Here is a 15,077-nt window from a genome sequence, read left to right on the forward strand (position 1 = left end):
GAATAGATTGGTGTCAGCTCGGAGGGCAGATTGTAATCAACCTGTTCTCCCCACGGCCTGCCAAGGGTGGGATTAGTATTCTCAGCAGCTGCTGGTATAATCTGCCTGGACTAGATGTACAGTAGCCTGCACCAGGCCTTTCTAACGGATCGTAGAATTTGGCAAAAGAGAGTAAAATTGGCCAGGGGAGTCCGCGGGGAGGTAGTTTCTTTCCCTCCGAAGTGAAACCTACAAGGTGGCCAAACTCCCCTGGCAAATATTCTCCTATATATACTATATAGCCAGCGTAGTTAGTCTGGTAGAGACTAGATGTACAGGGATTTAGAAGGTCTTTGTGAAATCAGTTCAGATTTTAGGCAGTATTTCGTGCTGACAGATTTTCACAGAATACGTAGACACAAGGTTAGATGAAAAGTAAGCATTACACAGTCTTGTACATGCTTTAAGAACCTTTAAATGTAACTGACATATTATAGTTAATATACACACAAACACTGTGACAAACTCTCACCTACGGTATACTTGCATCTCTACACATACACATACACAATACACATACACATACACATACACATATGCACACTCACACATACCATGTATGCACACACATTCACACATACACACACACATACATGTAGATACACACACATGCACACAAACACACATACTATTATAGTTTCTTTATCTTACTTACAGATAATATATGTCCTGTCTGTGTTTGTAACTGATGTCTGTTTCTTTCCTCTGTGTTTGTTTGTTTGTGTGTTTGTTTGTGTGTTCTGTTTTGTTCCTGAAGTCAACGCCGTCGAAGGCCCCCTCCGCTTTTTATCCCAAAGCCGCGCCCGACGTGAGAACACTTCTTATCAGTCCCAAATACTATCATGAAAGTTCATTTGTGTTGGTAGTTACATGTTTAAAGTTAAAACTTTTGGTCCAACACAAAATATTCTCTCACCTAGACTCTAGAGCTTTCGACTAGTCACTCTGGTCTTCCTCAGTAGACTGACCCAGTGGGGTTGACATTGTCTACCTTTGACCCGGTGTTGACGTATGCGTCACACTTCAAAGAAGCCACGTGACAAGCTTCACTGGGTTAGTCTATTGAGGCGGACCAGAGTGACTGGTCGAAAGCTCTAGGTGAGAGAATTTTTTGTGTTGGACCAGAACTTTTAACTTTAAACAAGTCCCAAATACTGATAGGATTACATTCATGTGTTCTATACATACATTTAGTGCTGTGTACCTAAACCCACATTTAGGTTCAGGTCCGGATTCAAGTCCAGAGGTTTAGGTTCAGTTCCGGACTCGTAAGTCCAGACCTGAACCCATGGCATATACAAAATTGCATGTTGGCAACCTTGCAATGTTGTCTGGGCAAAACGTTGGCCACATAACATGGAGGCTGACACTTGACGATGCCCGATGGCAATGTTTTCTTCATTTTGCAGCACAGATTTGGCAATCTATGCATGAAAGGTTTTAGGTGGTTTGGAAAGAAAAGGGGTATGTGACATGGTTTATTTTTTTTTTGTAATAAGCCCGGAATCGGTACTTGACTTTTAGGTTTTTTTTTACTTGAACCTAAACATTTTTACAACTATATTTGCTACAGTGAAGGAAACATCAAGTGGGATGAGATGATACAGTGAGGGTTTTTGCTACAGGGAGTGTAACAAATTGTTGTAACTTAAATTTTATATTTGCTACAGTGACTGTAACAAATTTGTAACATTGTTGCCCTGTATTTGCTACAGTGAAGTAAACATCAAATGAGATGAGATGATACAGTGAGGGTTTTTGCTACAGGGAGTGTAACAAATTGTTGTAACTTTATATTTGCTACAGTGAAGGAAACATCAAGTGGGTTGAGATGATACAGTGAGGGTTTTTGCTACAGGGAGTGTAACAAATTGTTGTAACTTTATATTTGCTACAGTGAAGGAAACATCAAATGAGATGAGATGATACAGTGAGGGTTTTTGCTACAGGGAGTGTAACAGATTGTTGTAACTTTATGTTTGCTACAGTGAAGGAAACATCAAGTGGGATGAGATGAACATCCTTGCGACCTATCACCCCCCAGACAAGGACTACGGTCACATGAAGGTCGAGGAGCCCAAGACCCCCTACAACTACATGGACGAAGAGGACGGGCCTGATTTGGACCCGGATGCACTCACTCAGAAGTAGGTTCAGGAGATGGGGGGCCTTGTAGCCGCCATAGAACTGGGGGTTTGGTGGTCTTCGGCTGTTTTCTGATTGAAACAGGGGTAATTCAACCAGGCCAGTTATATTGTCTATATGCAATCAGAAAATAGCACATAAAAGATTCCAAATACCCTGAAGACCCCCAAACCCCCACTTTTTGGCATGCTGTGGAGGCTAGGGCCTTGCACATTGGACAATGGATTTCTTGCTGTAGGAGATAAATTAACCTTCTTCCTGCTACCAAAACTCTGTATTGGCTGAAAACAACTTGGTGTAAAATACCTTTTTTTAGTAGGGAAAAGATTAAATGATTCCATCCACATGCTCACATTTTTGTATGTATTCGGTAGTAAAATTTGAATTGTGCTGCTACAGAACACTTTTCTGCTGCTACATGACACTTTTCTAAAGAAAAGGCAAAGAAACTTTAGTGTAACGTGCAGGTAAAATTTGTCTGTTGCGGGGAATTTTGACTGTCGCCTGCACCAGTGCAAGTACAGGTATGCAGAAAAAAGGATTTTGAGCCAAACAACTTGATGAAGTTGCTAACTGATTTTTTCCTTCATTCATTTTTCTGCTCAGAATGATGGAAGGAAAGAAGCCTAAGGTGGTGGCGAGACTGGAGGAGGCAGAAGAGGAGGAAGAAGAGAGTGAAGAAGAGGAGGAAAATCTTACTGAAGAGGACAAAGGTCAGACAAAAATCAGCCTAGTATAGTTCCCTTGTATGTTCCTTATGTATGTATGTCTAAGTCAAGTAATGTGTCTTTTGTCTCCAATTTTCTAAATACGTCTGTAATGTGTATTTTAAGTCTTGACCTGTATCTAGCCCATCGTGGCATGAATGTACAATAAAGGTATTTCATTATTGTTATTATTATTATTATTGAAAAGAGCAGGGGTCCTTCCTTTTGTGAGTAGATCAAACCTTGTTGATCCAGTGGTTGACAACTTGAAAAGGTGCTAGCTATAGTAGCAGTGAGGGACGTCCAGTCTTTGATGTCAATCCACCTACAAGTGTGTTAAAACTGAAAGACAATTTCATTATAGTAAAAATTTCTCACGTCTTTTTTTTTCCTGTCCAGCTAAGAGAGACGACTTTGAGGCGAAAAGAAAACAACATTACAACGAGTTCTACGCCGTGCAGCTCGCCAGAAAACTGATGGAGGAGGACGAAGAGGAAGAGGGAGAAACAACCGAAGAAGAATCGTCAAAGTCAGAAGAATGCCCCATGGAGTCGGAATCTCAGCACACAGAGGAAGAAAGAATGGATTTGGCGGATAATTCTAGAGGCTCCGTCGTAGAGCAAGGTTCTAATCACTCGGCTTTGGCCCCCAAAGACGATGAAAATGTAGAAATTCTAGTATAGTGAGACTACAGGAAAGTTTATATACTCATGTAGTGTATTTTCATTACATAATAGTATTAATACGACTATTTGTAAGATAGTTATTTAATGTTGAATGTGTTAAGATAAAGCCGCTGCTTTGAAAAGTACTTAATTTCTGTTCTTGGAAAGTTTGTGCTTTTTCTTGTATCAGGAAAGACTGATTGAAGGCTTCCAAGTTTTTTTTGTATCATCATTTTGTTTATGTGTAAACAAATTCAAGATTTCCAAGTGTGGTGGACTTAAAACTATATTGTGGGGAGTTGGAAAATTTATTTGTATTATTTGGGACAAGAACTTTGTTGATATACTGGTAAATGTTGTTTTTGCACCTTATGGCATTGCGATGAACACAAGAAAAGTTAGAACCTGCCAAAATTGTTGCGCAAACTTCTCAAAAAACCTTGTTGGAACTTAACTGTTAGTTACATATTAGTGAATATAGCTTTTGCATTGTGAGTACATTATGTTGTGTGAATATGCCTGAACTCAGACCTCGAGTATTACTATTATTGAATATAAGTTATGCAATAGCTATGTTACAGTACCTGTATATTGATTTGTATACAACTTAATGCAAATTAGTTACAAAGGTGTTCTAATATTGCTTTTAAGTCATTTGTACTTAAATTTCTTGATGGTACAATGAAATTTCAACACATACACGTACTCAGTCTCTACTGCGTATATAGTCTACAAGTGATGCTACCAAAGTTAAACTACATGTACATTTTGACAATGAGAAGTTTTTGGCAGTTTAAAATTAGATTGTTTGACAAAGGAGTTTCATTAAAATCTTAGCTTTGTTTTAGAGCAGTCTATGAAAAGAAACTATAGTAGAAAAGTTGTATATATCAAAGTAAGTGTTTGAAATAAAAACATTCACTTTAACCCATCTGGAACTCAAGTGTATGTATAGAGTAATCCCAAACCAAGAGTACAATAATTATTGTACAATAGCAAAACCCCTACTCCAGTAGCCTCCGTAGCAGGCTTATAGACCCGGGGGTTTGGTGGTCTTCGGCTGTTTTCTGAGTAGCCCAGTTCTAAAAACGGGGGTAATTCAACCAGGCTATGTTGGCTATGTTGTCTATATGCAATCAGAAAATAGCACATAAAAGCTCCCAAAGACCCTGAAGACACCCAAAACCCCCAGTTTTTGGCATGCTATGGAGGCTAAGCAAAACCCCTACTCCAGAGTATGACTTAAACTAGGCAGATCCCTACTCTAAAAAAAGCTGCCAAAAAATGAAGTGTAATGTTTTACTCTAAGTCAAAAAAGCTCCCAAACATTTGTTAAACTTAATGCCAAAAAACGAAGCTTTCATACCCTGTTGTCAAAATCGTATCAATGTCAAAATGTAGAAAATGGAAGATGTAAAAAAAGTGTCATGGTTATGTGTTTATTGTACTATAAATGTTACAGGTTTTGGTGGTGTGTGGTTGTGTGTATACTTCTCCTAAGGCCACAGCAAGTAAATTTTATGGATGACATCCGCAGACTCCAAATCTAATGCGAGCGGGCAAAAAAAAACAAGGCGGACCCTAAAAAAAACAAGGTTCTTACATTTTAAAATTTTGACTCAATCATTGTACAAATGGTTTTGATTCAGTTGGAACATCACATATACACAGCCAGCATCACATATCGCTGCATCAAAGTAAAAAACAAAACATTGAATCAGAGTCTTTTCTTGTCTCCTGTCTTCATAGTTATCTGCCATCCACGTTCCGGCATGGCAACAGACATCTTTGCCCATTTTCAGCATGTTGACCACTGTCAGAAGGCAACAAAATTTTTTTCCCAAAATCAGGCGAAAATTAATGCGCGCGCTGATGTCATCCATAACAATTACTTGCTGTGGCCTAACAGTGAAATAGAGGCAATATTAAGACCAGACACTACAAACAAAAATTTCACAACAAACCTAGGACTGAACTTGAAGTCTGTACTATTTGTAGAATGGCAGAAAACCTCTGGCTTTTTAAATATATTTCCAAGCAGGTATGACTCAAAAATAAGTTCAGCCCATTTTGTACCCAATGTTAATTTTAGTTAGCTTTTTACCGATGAATTTGTGTTGGTTATAGGGTTAGGCTAGCCAGGGTAGCCTGGTTACCAAACCTATTATAGCTCCCAAGTACTACAGCCTCTCCACAAATTTCCGGAGAGGATGTAGGACTCGGGAGCTATAATAGGTTTGGTAACCAGGCTAAGCCAGGGTGCCAGATAAAGGGCTCCTTACATTTGCTGGCCTGAAAAAATCTCTGGACCAGTATGTGTTAGGAGTAGTATAAAGGATGGTAAACAGCTAGACAGTGTGTCACAAATTTGCCACACCTTCTGACAGAAAAAAAAAGTTTCAAACTAGCACCAGAGTTACTAGCCTCCGTAGAAGGCTTATAGAACTGGGGGTTTGGTGGTCTTTGGCTGTTTTCTGATTAGCACAGTTCTAATAAAAACGGGGGTAATTCAATCAGGCCGGCTATGTTGTCTATATGCAATCAGAAAATAGCACATAAAAGATCCTGAAGACCCCCAAAACCCCCAGTTATTGGCGTGCTGTGGAGGCTACAGAGTTTAACTTAGTGTTCACATTCAGATGCTTGCAAAGAAAGAAAGAAAATCTGAAAAAAATTAGTTATAGTAATATTTGTTGTTGTCTCTTACTATGCAGTTTTATTTCTGTTGCATAACCTTTGACATATGGTCTCCCTATGCAGTTTCTGTTGGGGTCTCACAGTTCAGTTTCCGTTGCAAAGTTGACGTTTTTGTCTGGCTACACATTTTTCTGTTACAAATTTGCTATTTGCCACTTACATGTAGTAGTAGCGACAGCATTAGAAGCAGGGAAAATTGTATCCTTTTCTGACAGGTTCTGTTGCAATTTTCTTTCGCCACAGTTGATTGGAGATACCTGTACAATTATTGTACTCAAAAAGTTGTTATTTTGTAGAGCTGTAATGACAAAATTGTACATGTAGCCTACTCTCCGAGCAGATGTTTTGGGTGTAACGGTTGAAAACTAAATGTGGGTTTAGGTACACATCACTAGTCACATCTGCTTGAAGGCAAGCTTAGCTTGAGTACTAGTACAAATGTAGTATTTTTGTAAGGCAGACAGGCTGTATTATGTATGTACATGAAGTGAAATAAACACTATGCTTAATGTTGACATAATGTTTGTATTGCATTCTCTTGATTTCAACCACCAGTTACCAGTATACATGTATGTTTACCTTTGCAAAGAAGGTTAACGTTTGTGTGTGTGTGTGTGTGTGTGTGTGTGCGTGCGTGCGTGCGTGCGTGTGTGTGTGTGTGTGTGTGTGTGTGTGTGTGTGTTTGTGTGTGTGTGACCGCACGCAGAAAAAGTTTTACATGCACTTAAGTTCTACGGCGTGTCTGCGTGCTCCCAACGGCGGGTTGTGACCGAGGCTTAAGTGGTGAGTGCCGCCTAAGTATGAAATCCTAGGGATTTGGGAGCACGCAGACACGTAAGAACTTAAGTGCATGTAAAACTTTTTCTGCGTGCGTTCTGCGGATTCACCACCCGTACGTGCGAGTACGAGCGACGCGTGTGCCCCGTACGGCCTGTACGCAAGAAGCACGTGTGAGTACGGCCTCCTTACGGTAAAGTTGCAATCACACAGAGATCGTACGTTGTAAGTACGTACAACTTACTTAACACTTGCGCAACGTACGATACACGCAACCGCTCACGGCCAGACGTGGCGTGCAGACCACACTCTTACACCTTGCGCAACCGTGCGAGTGACGTGCGTAGACGCGACTCCTTCCCCTCGTTCTCAGAAATACGTAGCAGACGTAGCCTCCCAATAAAACGTACGGACAAAAAGCACGCATTGCGGGTTGTGACCGACGCTTAAATGGGACTGAGATACTTAATTAAGATGATTGATTAAAAGGTGGTAAGATCACATCATAGATCAATCTAACTTAATTACTTAAGGCCAGAACAATTTAATTTGTTGCTTCTCGGATCGCCCTGTCCATTTTTTTATGATTTGCAAAAAAAAAAAAAGAATTTGTTCTAAATTAACTGTAAAATGCTCAATGAAAGACATATTTTGCCCAACGGTTGAAGAAAGTCCTTTTCTTTCTAGTTCTTAAAGTTTTTCAATGTAACAATGCAATTTTGTTTGATTAAAAGTCCAAAATTTATTGTTTTAATTATAAACCAGCCTGGTATGTTCACGTCATGGCTCACATTTCCGACTATCATGGGGTGCCTTGGCCTTTTTTTTCGCCCTGTCGCTTCACATTTTTTTTCTTAAAAAAGTCCGAGAAACAACAAATTGAATTGGTGTGGCCTGATTGAGAAAATGCAAATTTTGGTGATTCCTTATCAGGTGGTAAGACCACGCTGCTTCTCAGAGCAAGATGCGAGTCAGGGTGCTTGGACATGGAAGAAGTCGGTGGTTAAAATTCGCCTTTTAAGACGAGCTACGTCCAGTTAAGGTGAGTCGCATTTAACATTGTCCTTTAATTATGTTCTCTTGACTATATGGTAGCCTCCACCAGGCCTTTCTAAGGGAATACGGATCGTAGAATTTGGGAAAGGAGAGAGTAAAATTGGCCACGGGAGTCCGGCCGCGGGGAGGTAGTTTCTTTCCCTGCGCGGCCAGTCAAACCTACAAGGTGGCCAAACTCCCCAGGCAAATATTATCCTATATATAGCCAGCGTAGTTAGTCTGGTAGAGACTGGCTATATGGGCTGAACTTGTTGCAATGAAATGAAGTTAAAACGCAGAATGGCGTGAATTTATATTTGCGCCGGTGATGATTTCCTGTTTTTAAACCTGCACTTAGTAAAGCCGCCGTTCGGGGGCGTTTTTTTCATGTACGCTTTGAACTAACATGACTATACATTAGATACGCTCGTTTTATTATCTTCGCCAAGAGGGTTAATGTTTTCGAAGGCGTTCGTGTGTCTGTCTGTAAACACCATAACTTAATAAGGCTTACATGGATTGACTTGATATTTGGTAGGTGGTTAGGTCTTGATAAGACCTCGCAATAATTAGATTTTGCCCCCCCAGCGGCTTCTTATGGTACTGCAGCAGTCGGTTTTGATATCATGCTCTGTCCATGCTAGGGGCACGGAATTTGGAAGGTAGGAAGCTCTTGTGCTGAAAAAGAAGTGTCGCGAGTTTGGGCTCCCTAGTAGCTTTCCCTGGAACTGCAGGGGCGCTTGTTGAAAATATCCAAAGGAGTATAAGCCAAGAACTAATAGATGAATCATCGTAATTTTTGGTAGCTTTACTGATGCTTGACATAATTAGATGACAGTATGCATTCCAAATAAGAATCTAACTTGTATGATTAATGAGAAAATTCCTGAATTTCTCACTGTTTTATATGCATTCTGTATACCAACTTTTCCCCTAGTGTTCTGTCAATGAATTGTGCTTGAATGCTGTTGAACTGTAGCCTGGGTGCCATCCCCTGTAGTATTCGTCCGCTCCCTAATGTCGCTAGCTTACCACTTGTATACTATCTACATACACACACTCACATACTAGCATTCCTGTCCTTGGTGCTGAATACTATACACACACACACACACACACGCACACACGCACACACGCACACACGCACACACGCACACATGCACACACACACACACACACTAGCATACCTGTCCTTGGTGCTGAACGCTATCCACGCACGTACACATGGACACACGCATACACACACAGGATTTTATTTGACGTCCTGTATAGACTTAGCCTGGGTGCCATCCTCCGTAATATTCGCCCGCTCCATAATGTCGCTAGCTACCACTGGGTCTGGACTTGATGACATAAGTAATGTCTGGAATCTGAATATTCAATGGCACCCAGGCTAGTTGAACTGATGTTTGAATAGCATTCTGTGTTGTAACGTTGGTGACTGTTCTGATATATTCTATGTGAGATGTACTTCATGAGATTTTTCTATGGTCATGATATTCTATGTTTACCAAATATGTTGATTTTTGATTGAACGTTGACTGTAATTTTTCTCTGCTCTTCATTTTCCCCACCCACTCAGAATTTGCTCTTGCCCCTGACCCAAAGCAGTTTTTAACATTCAAACAAACGATGTGAATATTGCAATGTATAAGGCTCTGTGAGTAATTGTTATTCTCTAGTATCTACTAAGCGTGTGATTTTTCTGAATGTGTATTTCTTTTACACCCTAGGTTTGAGATGCTGCTAATGTATAGCTGAGATTGTGGGACCTTTCTCCTGTGTGCTGTCGGACCTGTCAGCTATCCTGTGTACCTTTCAACACTCTTAAGGACTATTATTCCAGGAGGATGTACCTGTTTCTGAAGGACCTGTTACCTATCTACAAGAGAAGAGAACATCGGACTTGACTGTGAGTTGGCTTTAATTTATATACTCTTTCAAAAATGGGGTCTGCATGCCGCAAAGCGTAATCAGCCGTTTTAAGTTTGCATAATGGAAAGTTGGGTCAATCTACTCACCGTTAAACTGTCATCTGTGTGATAAAACGTCCAGCCAGTACAAGTGAACTGTAATACGTGGACATTACTTTGCAGCATTCTGCACCTTGTCATTTCAATTTTGCATAATTTAAAGTCGAACAATTCTGATATCAAATGTAATGGTGAAACCAGCCTGAACAAATGTAAATCGCAGTCGCTGCCTTACTGAATTTAGCACGCAAAGCGCAATCAGGACCTCCCATGCAGACCCTTAAAAATTACAATGAAAGATGTTGGGAAAGGGCATGTTTGCGATCCTCTGAATTTTTCATCATTCTAAACGCCATTGTTGGCCCTCCCTGCTTTTTGTTGTCATTTATGAAAGAGTTCACATTCCTAACTAATATTTAGTTTAAGGTTGTGACTAATACTTTATTGCAAATATGATGGAGAACACAGTACATTTTCCTATTTAAGAGAGCACTTTTAATGATTGTCTGTTGTTTTACTCTGTATAGCAATGGGACATATTTTCTACAGTATTTGTGATCAAACTGTTTCCCTGATATCCTCTAAATCATTATCCACATCCACCCTTTTGAAAATCATTTCTATCATAATAATGAAAATGTGACAAAAAGAAAATCTAAATGGTGATAAGAAACAATCAATAAAGCAACAATGTTTAAAATATTATTCAATAATATAAAAGCATTCAAAATGGAAATATGAAGAGACATTTCATAATGATCATGAATTCTAGCTGTGAATGTTTATTGGTGAAGATGTACATGTACAGTCGAGATTTGGCATATTTTTTTCACTGCAACATGCTTGCAATTATGAATTTGTGAAAAACACATGGAAAACATACAAATCTAGACTCTGATTTACCTAAAATTCTATATATTTGTCTCTGTTTGTCAAATAACAAATTTAATAACAATTAGCTATATATAGCAGGATTATTTATATCAACAAAATATACAAAAACACACCATAGGCATTTCACAAACTTTTCTTTTTAAACAATGAGTGGATTTCTGGGAAAGTACTTTGGTCACATAATGATTGTTAGGAATATGTCCTATTTCTTTACAGAAAATGGAAAAGGCAATGTTGTGCTCTCTTTCTGTAGAGTAAAATGTACTACAGGTAAGCTGTGTGTGATGTTTCAAAGGGAGGAATCAGCAAAACAACAAACTAGCAAAACAACGAACTTAATAATTACTCTAAGTTGCTTCTACTTTTAATCCAGTCAAGTCACAGATAGTGTAGGTAGAAGGAGTTTAAAACTCAATCTTGGTATAACCAAACAGTTACTGTAGATAGAGTCACAGTTTGAGGTTGATAAAAGTGAGTGTCCAGCAGGTATGGCCTTGACAGTGGGGCAGGATTTCTTTCAAGGTCCCGATGGTCTCTGCAAAAGACAAATATTAATACGAGAATCATATACTCTACGCCAAAGAAGCAGTTACTCAAGCAACTGGATATGATTTTGGAAACGGTCAGACGTTTTAGCTTAGTATCCACTAGCTTAAGAGTTAAGACTTAGTATTGTCTGTCCTCGGGGCTGGGAGCGCCTTAAAAACAAGTGCCGGAGAGATCTACCCGTAGCCCCCCTTCCCTGTTGATGGTAGGGTTGTACATTCTTTCATATATTGCCTCTTTAACACCCCGTTCCCACCAGCGTGTTTCACGGTCTAAGATATCAGTGGACTTGAGTTTCAAAGAGTGACCCTGGTTGTGTTGTAGGTGGTGGAAAATAGCTGAGGAGTAGCCGTTAGCACTAGGTCTGCAATGTTCCTTGTACCTTACGGTCGACTCGACTCTCCGATGTAGGTGTTGTTACAATTGGGCACCTCACATTTGAGTCTGTAAATAACATTCGCCTTGGTACCTTTGTGAGGTCGGTCCTTAGGGTGTACCAGTCTTTGTCTGAGGGTTGAGTGAGGTTTGAAGTTAGTGGCTATATTGAAGTTTTGGAAGATCCGTCGAAGTTTCTCAGATACTCCTTGGACATACGGGATAGTGATGTTGACCTTGTTTTTGTTTGTCAAACAAGTCCATGGATATCTTAGACTGCAAAACATGCTGGTGGGAACGGGGTGTTAAAGAGGCAATATATGAAAGAATGTACAACCCCACCCTCAACAGGGAAGGGGGCTACGGGTAGATCTCTCTGGCACTTGAAATTTGGCGCTCCCAGCCCTGAGGACAGAGAACACTTAAGCTCCTGTTCTGTTTAAAGTCGATCACAGGTACAAACTATATAAAAGCTAATGCAGATAGACTGTCACAGTGAGAGATACATAAAAGCTTTCTACCTGAAATGTAGCCAGAGTTAGTTTTCGGTGTTACGGTAGTTGGGAAATAGCTGAGTGATACCGTTAAATCTAGCCTGAAAGAACTTTTGAGTAAACAGTGGGTGTGGGTTTGTTTTGCTGATTTCTTCGAGTCAATTTTCCCGCCAAAAAAAAACTAATTGGCACCCTCACCTGGTTAATTAATTGGATTAAATTTTCCCGCCAAAAAACTTAGTATATGGAGCACTCTAACCTTGAACTTGTGCCCCCCTCCCCTCTCTTCCTGCCCACCTCCCACACTTCTTCCACAAGTCTCACAGTATGTTAGTTACACTTTTCCAACTCTCTGGACTTCTTCGAACATGTAGTCACCAAACTCTACCACCCAAACAGTAATGGTTTATCGAGTGCAATTTTTCTGCCACTTAGACTTAAGAATAATCTCTCGCTCCCCTGGTCGGTCAATGCACTAAGTGTACTCCCCGAGGGATGTCTTTTCGGAGACATTGATGCTTCGACACATCAGTATACCAGTGCAATTGACTGACCAGGAGAGCGAGAGATTATTCTAAAGTCTAAGTGGCGGAAAAACTGCACTCGATGAACCATTACGGTTTGGGTGGTAGAGTGAGAGTAGTGGAAGAAGTGTGGGAGGTGGGCAGGAAGAGAGGGGAGGGGGGACAAGTTCAAGGTTAGAGTGCTCCATATACTAAGTTTTTTGGCGGGAAAATTTAATCCAATTAATTAACCAGGTGAGGGTGCCAATTAGTTTTTTTTGGGCGGGAAAATGGACTTCACAAGGAATCAGTGTGAGATTAATGTGGCCAGCTAAGTTTTTGGGCAGGAGAATTTAAGTGCAAACAATGGTCCAAATCGACAATTTTGGAGCAATTTTCAATCATACGATACGAAGAGGCCGGCTAAGATACTTTTTGGCAAGAGAATTTAAGTGTAAAGGTCCAAAGCGACAATTCTCGGGCAATTTGGCATATTCAACCAAACAAGATGAAAAATTCTTCAATGACACTTAAAATAAATTCAGGATAACAACATGGCATTGAAAGGGCCAACTAGGTTATTAAGTTTTTTGGCAGGAGAATTTAAAAGCGTACAGGTCAAAAGGAACAATTTTTGGGCAATTTGGCATTCCACTATATACGTTACAAAGAGGACAACAACGTCGAATCCATTTAAAGCTCTTCTTGGCAGAAGAATTTCACTCAATCTACGGGTTCACAGAGTTTAACTTTAGAGGTCCAAAGAGACAATTTTTGGGCAATTTGGCATTGACAACTAATAATAATATACCATACAAAGAATTTTTTCAGTGGCCTTTCTCATGGAATTTAAGTCGCTGGCTATGATTAATGTCAAATGGCTCTTCACCTAAAAAAAGGCTTGCCGACCCTCAGAGTAGAATGAACTGGGCAAAAGAGAGAACTGCGAGTGCAAGTGTGTGCATATGGAGTGTTGTCTTGTGTTAATAAGGAAACATACTCACACCTCCCCATCTTCTTTTACACACTCAGGTTGAGATCTGCCAACAAAAGTCTGGTCCTTCATGCTGCTACAGTCCTGTCTCCGGATCATCCACAATGTCATCTTGAAAACAGAGAACAAAAGTCAGTGTATTGAAAGCAACGATTGGCGTCATAAGTTATGTTTACAATGTTGTGCTATGGTCACACCAATTTTATCAAAGATTTTGGCAGAATTTCAATAAAGCAATGCAGTCTAGGCAAAACAATTTTAGTCCTCCTGGCATCCCTTGATACTCCAAGTACTATGCGAGATTTATATTCAATACAGACAAAACTGTCACTGAGGCACTATGTAGGTTATCTTTGTAACATGTCAACCTTTCAAATGTATGTTTGGAAATACAAACTTACCAGTTCAATGTCTTGGTCTTCTTCTGTGCTGTGTCTCAAATGTTCTCTGGGTCTTCAAGTCAACTGGTTTGCTATATTAGCCCTCATTTGGTCTGCATTCGACAGGAGTCGCTGGTCATCACAGGTTTCTCCCAGTCAGGACACACCTACATGTAATAAGGATAATTAGTGTGATGCAAAAACACCTCCCATTCAACACTGAGTGGCCATAAAAGAAATTACACACTTTCCTCAAATACAACAAGCAAGTGGAATTTGCTAAATGCATAATTAAGATTTTTCTCACCTGATATTCTTCTAGGGTCTTCTGGGGTCGCCTGGTCTGGTCTGGTCCAATCTTCTCTTGTCAGGTTCAGACAGGAGTCCCCATTACTGCATCAGTCAGCACTGCTCAGCAGCCACCTAACTATACAGACATTAGAAGTTACACACTTGTCTCAAATAATATAAAATAAAAAGAAGGTTGAATGTAGAATTCAGATTTTTCTCACCTGATATTCCTCTTGGGTCTTCAAATCATCTGGTCTGGTCCAATCCAGTGTCATCAGTTTTAGACAGGAGTCCTCATGCACAACTACATCAGATAGCAGCCACCTACCTATACAGACATTACAAGTTACACACTCATCTCAAATAACACCAATAGCTATACGCAGAATCCAAAATTGGGATTTTTCTCACCTGATATTCCTCTTGTGTCTTCAAATCGTCTGGTCTGGTCTGGTCCAATCTTCTCTTGTCAGGTTCAGACAGGAGCCCTCATGCACAACTACATCAGTCAGCAGCCACCTAACTATACAGACATTACAAGTTACACACTCATCTCAAATAC

The 15,077-nt window shown here is 40.1% G+C and overlaps 1 protein-coding gene across 1 annotated transcript; it reads left to right on the forward strand.

Moving 5' to 3' along the window:
- Window positions 1-2,030: 2,030 nt before the first annotated feature.
- Window positions 2,031-4,282, forward strand: LOC109479272 (protein phosphatase inhibitor 2-like). Its single transcript, XM_019781227.1, has 3 exons — window positions 2,031-2,186; window positions 2,791-2,897; window positions 3,291-4,282. Exons 1-3 carry the CDS (start codon window positions 2,053-2,055, stop codon window positions 3,572-3,574), a joined length of 525 nt encoding a protein of 174 aa, XP_019636786.1. The 5' UTR covers window positions 2,031-2,052; the 3' UTR covers window positions 3,575-4,282.
- Window positions 4,283-15,077: the final 10,795 nt, after the last annotated feature.

The sequence above is a fragment of the Branchiostoma belcheri genome, unplaced genomic scaffold, assembly GCF_001625305.1.
Source record: "Branchiostoma belcheri isolate BF01 breed outbred unplaced genomic scaffold, Haploidv18h27 scaffold47, whole genome shotgun sequence".
NCBI lineage: Eukaryota > Metazoa > Chordata > Leptocardii > Amphioxiformes > Branchiostomatidae > Branchiostoma > Branchiostoma belcheri.

Excerpts from the sequence above, each read along its gene's own strand:
- LOC109479272 (XM_019781227.1), top strand. The coding sequence starts at position 2,053 with ATGAACATCCTTGCGACCTATCACCCCCCAGACAAGGACTACGGTCAC. Across the intron at positions 2,187-2,790 it reads CCGGATGCACTCACTCAGAA|AATGATGGAAGGAAAGAAGC; the intron begins GTAGGTTCAGGA and ends TTTTCTGCTCAG. Across the intron at positions 2,898-3,290 it reads TCTTACTGAAGAGGACAAAG|CTAAGAGAGACGACTTTGAG; the intron begins GTCAGACAAAAA and ends TTTCCTGTCCAG.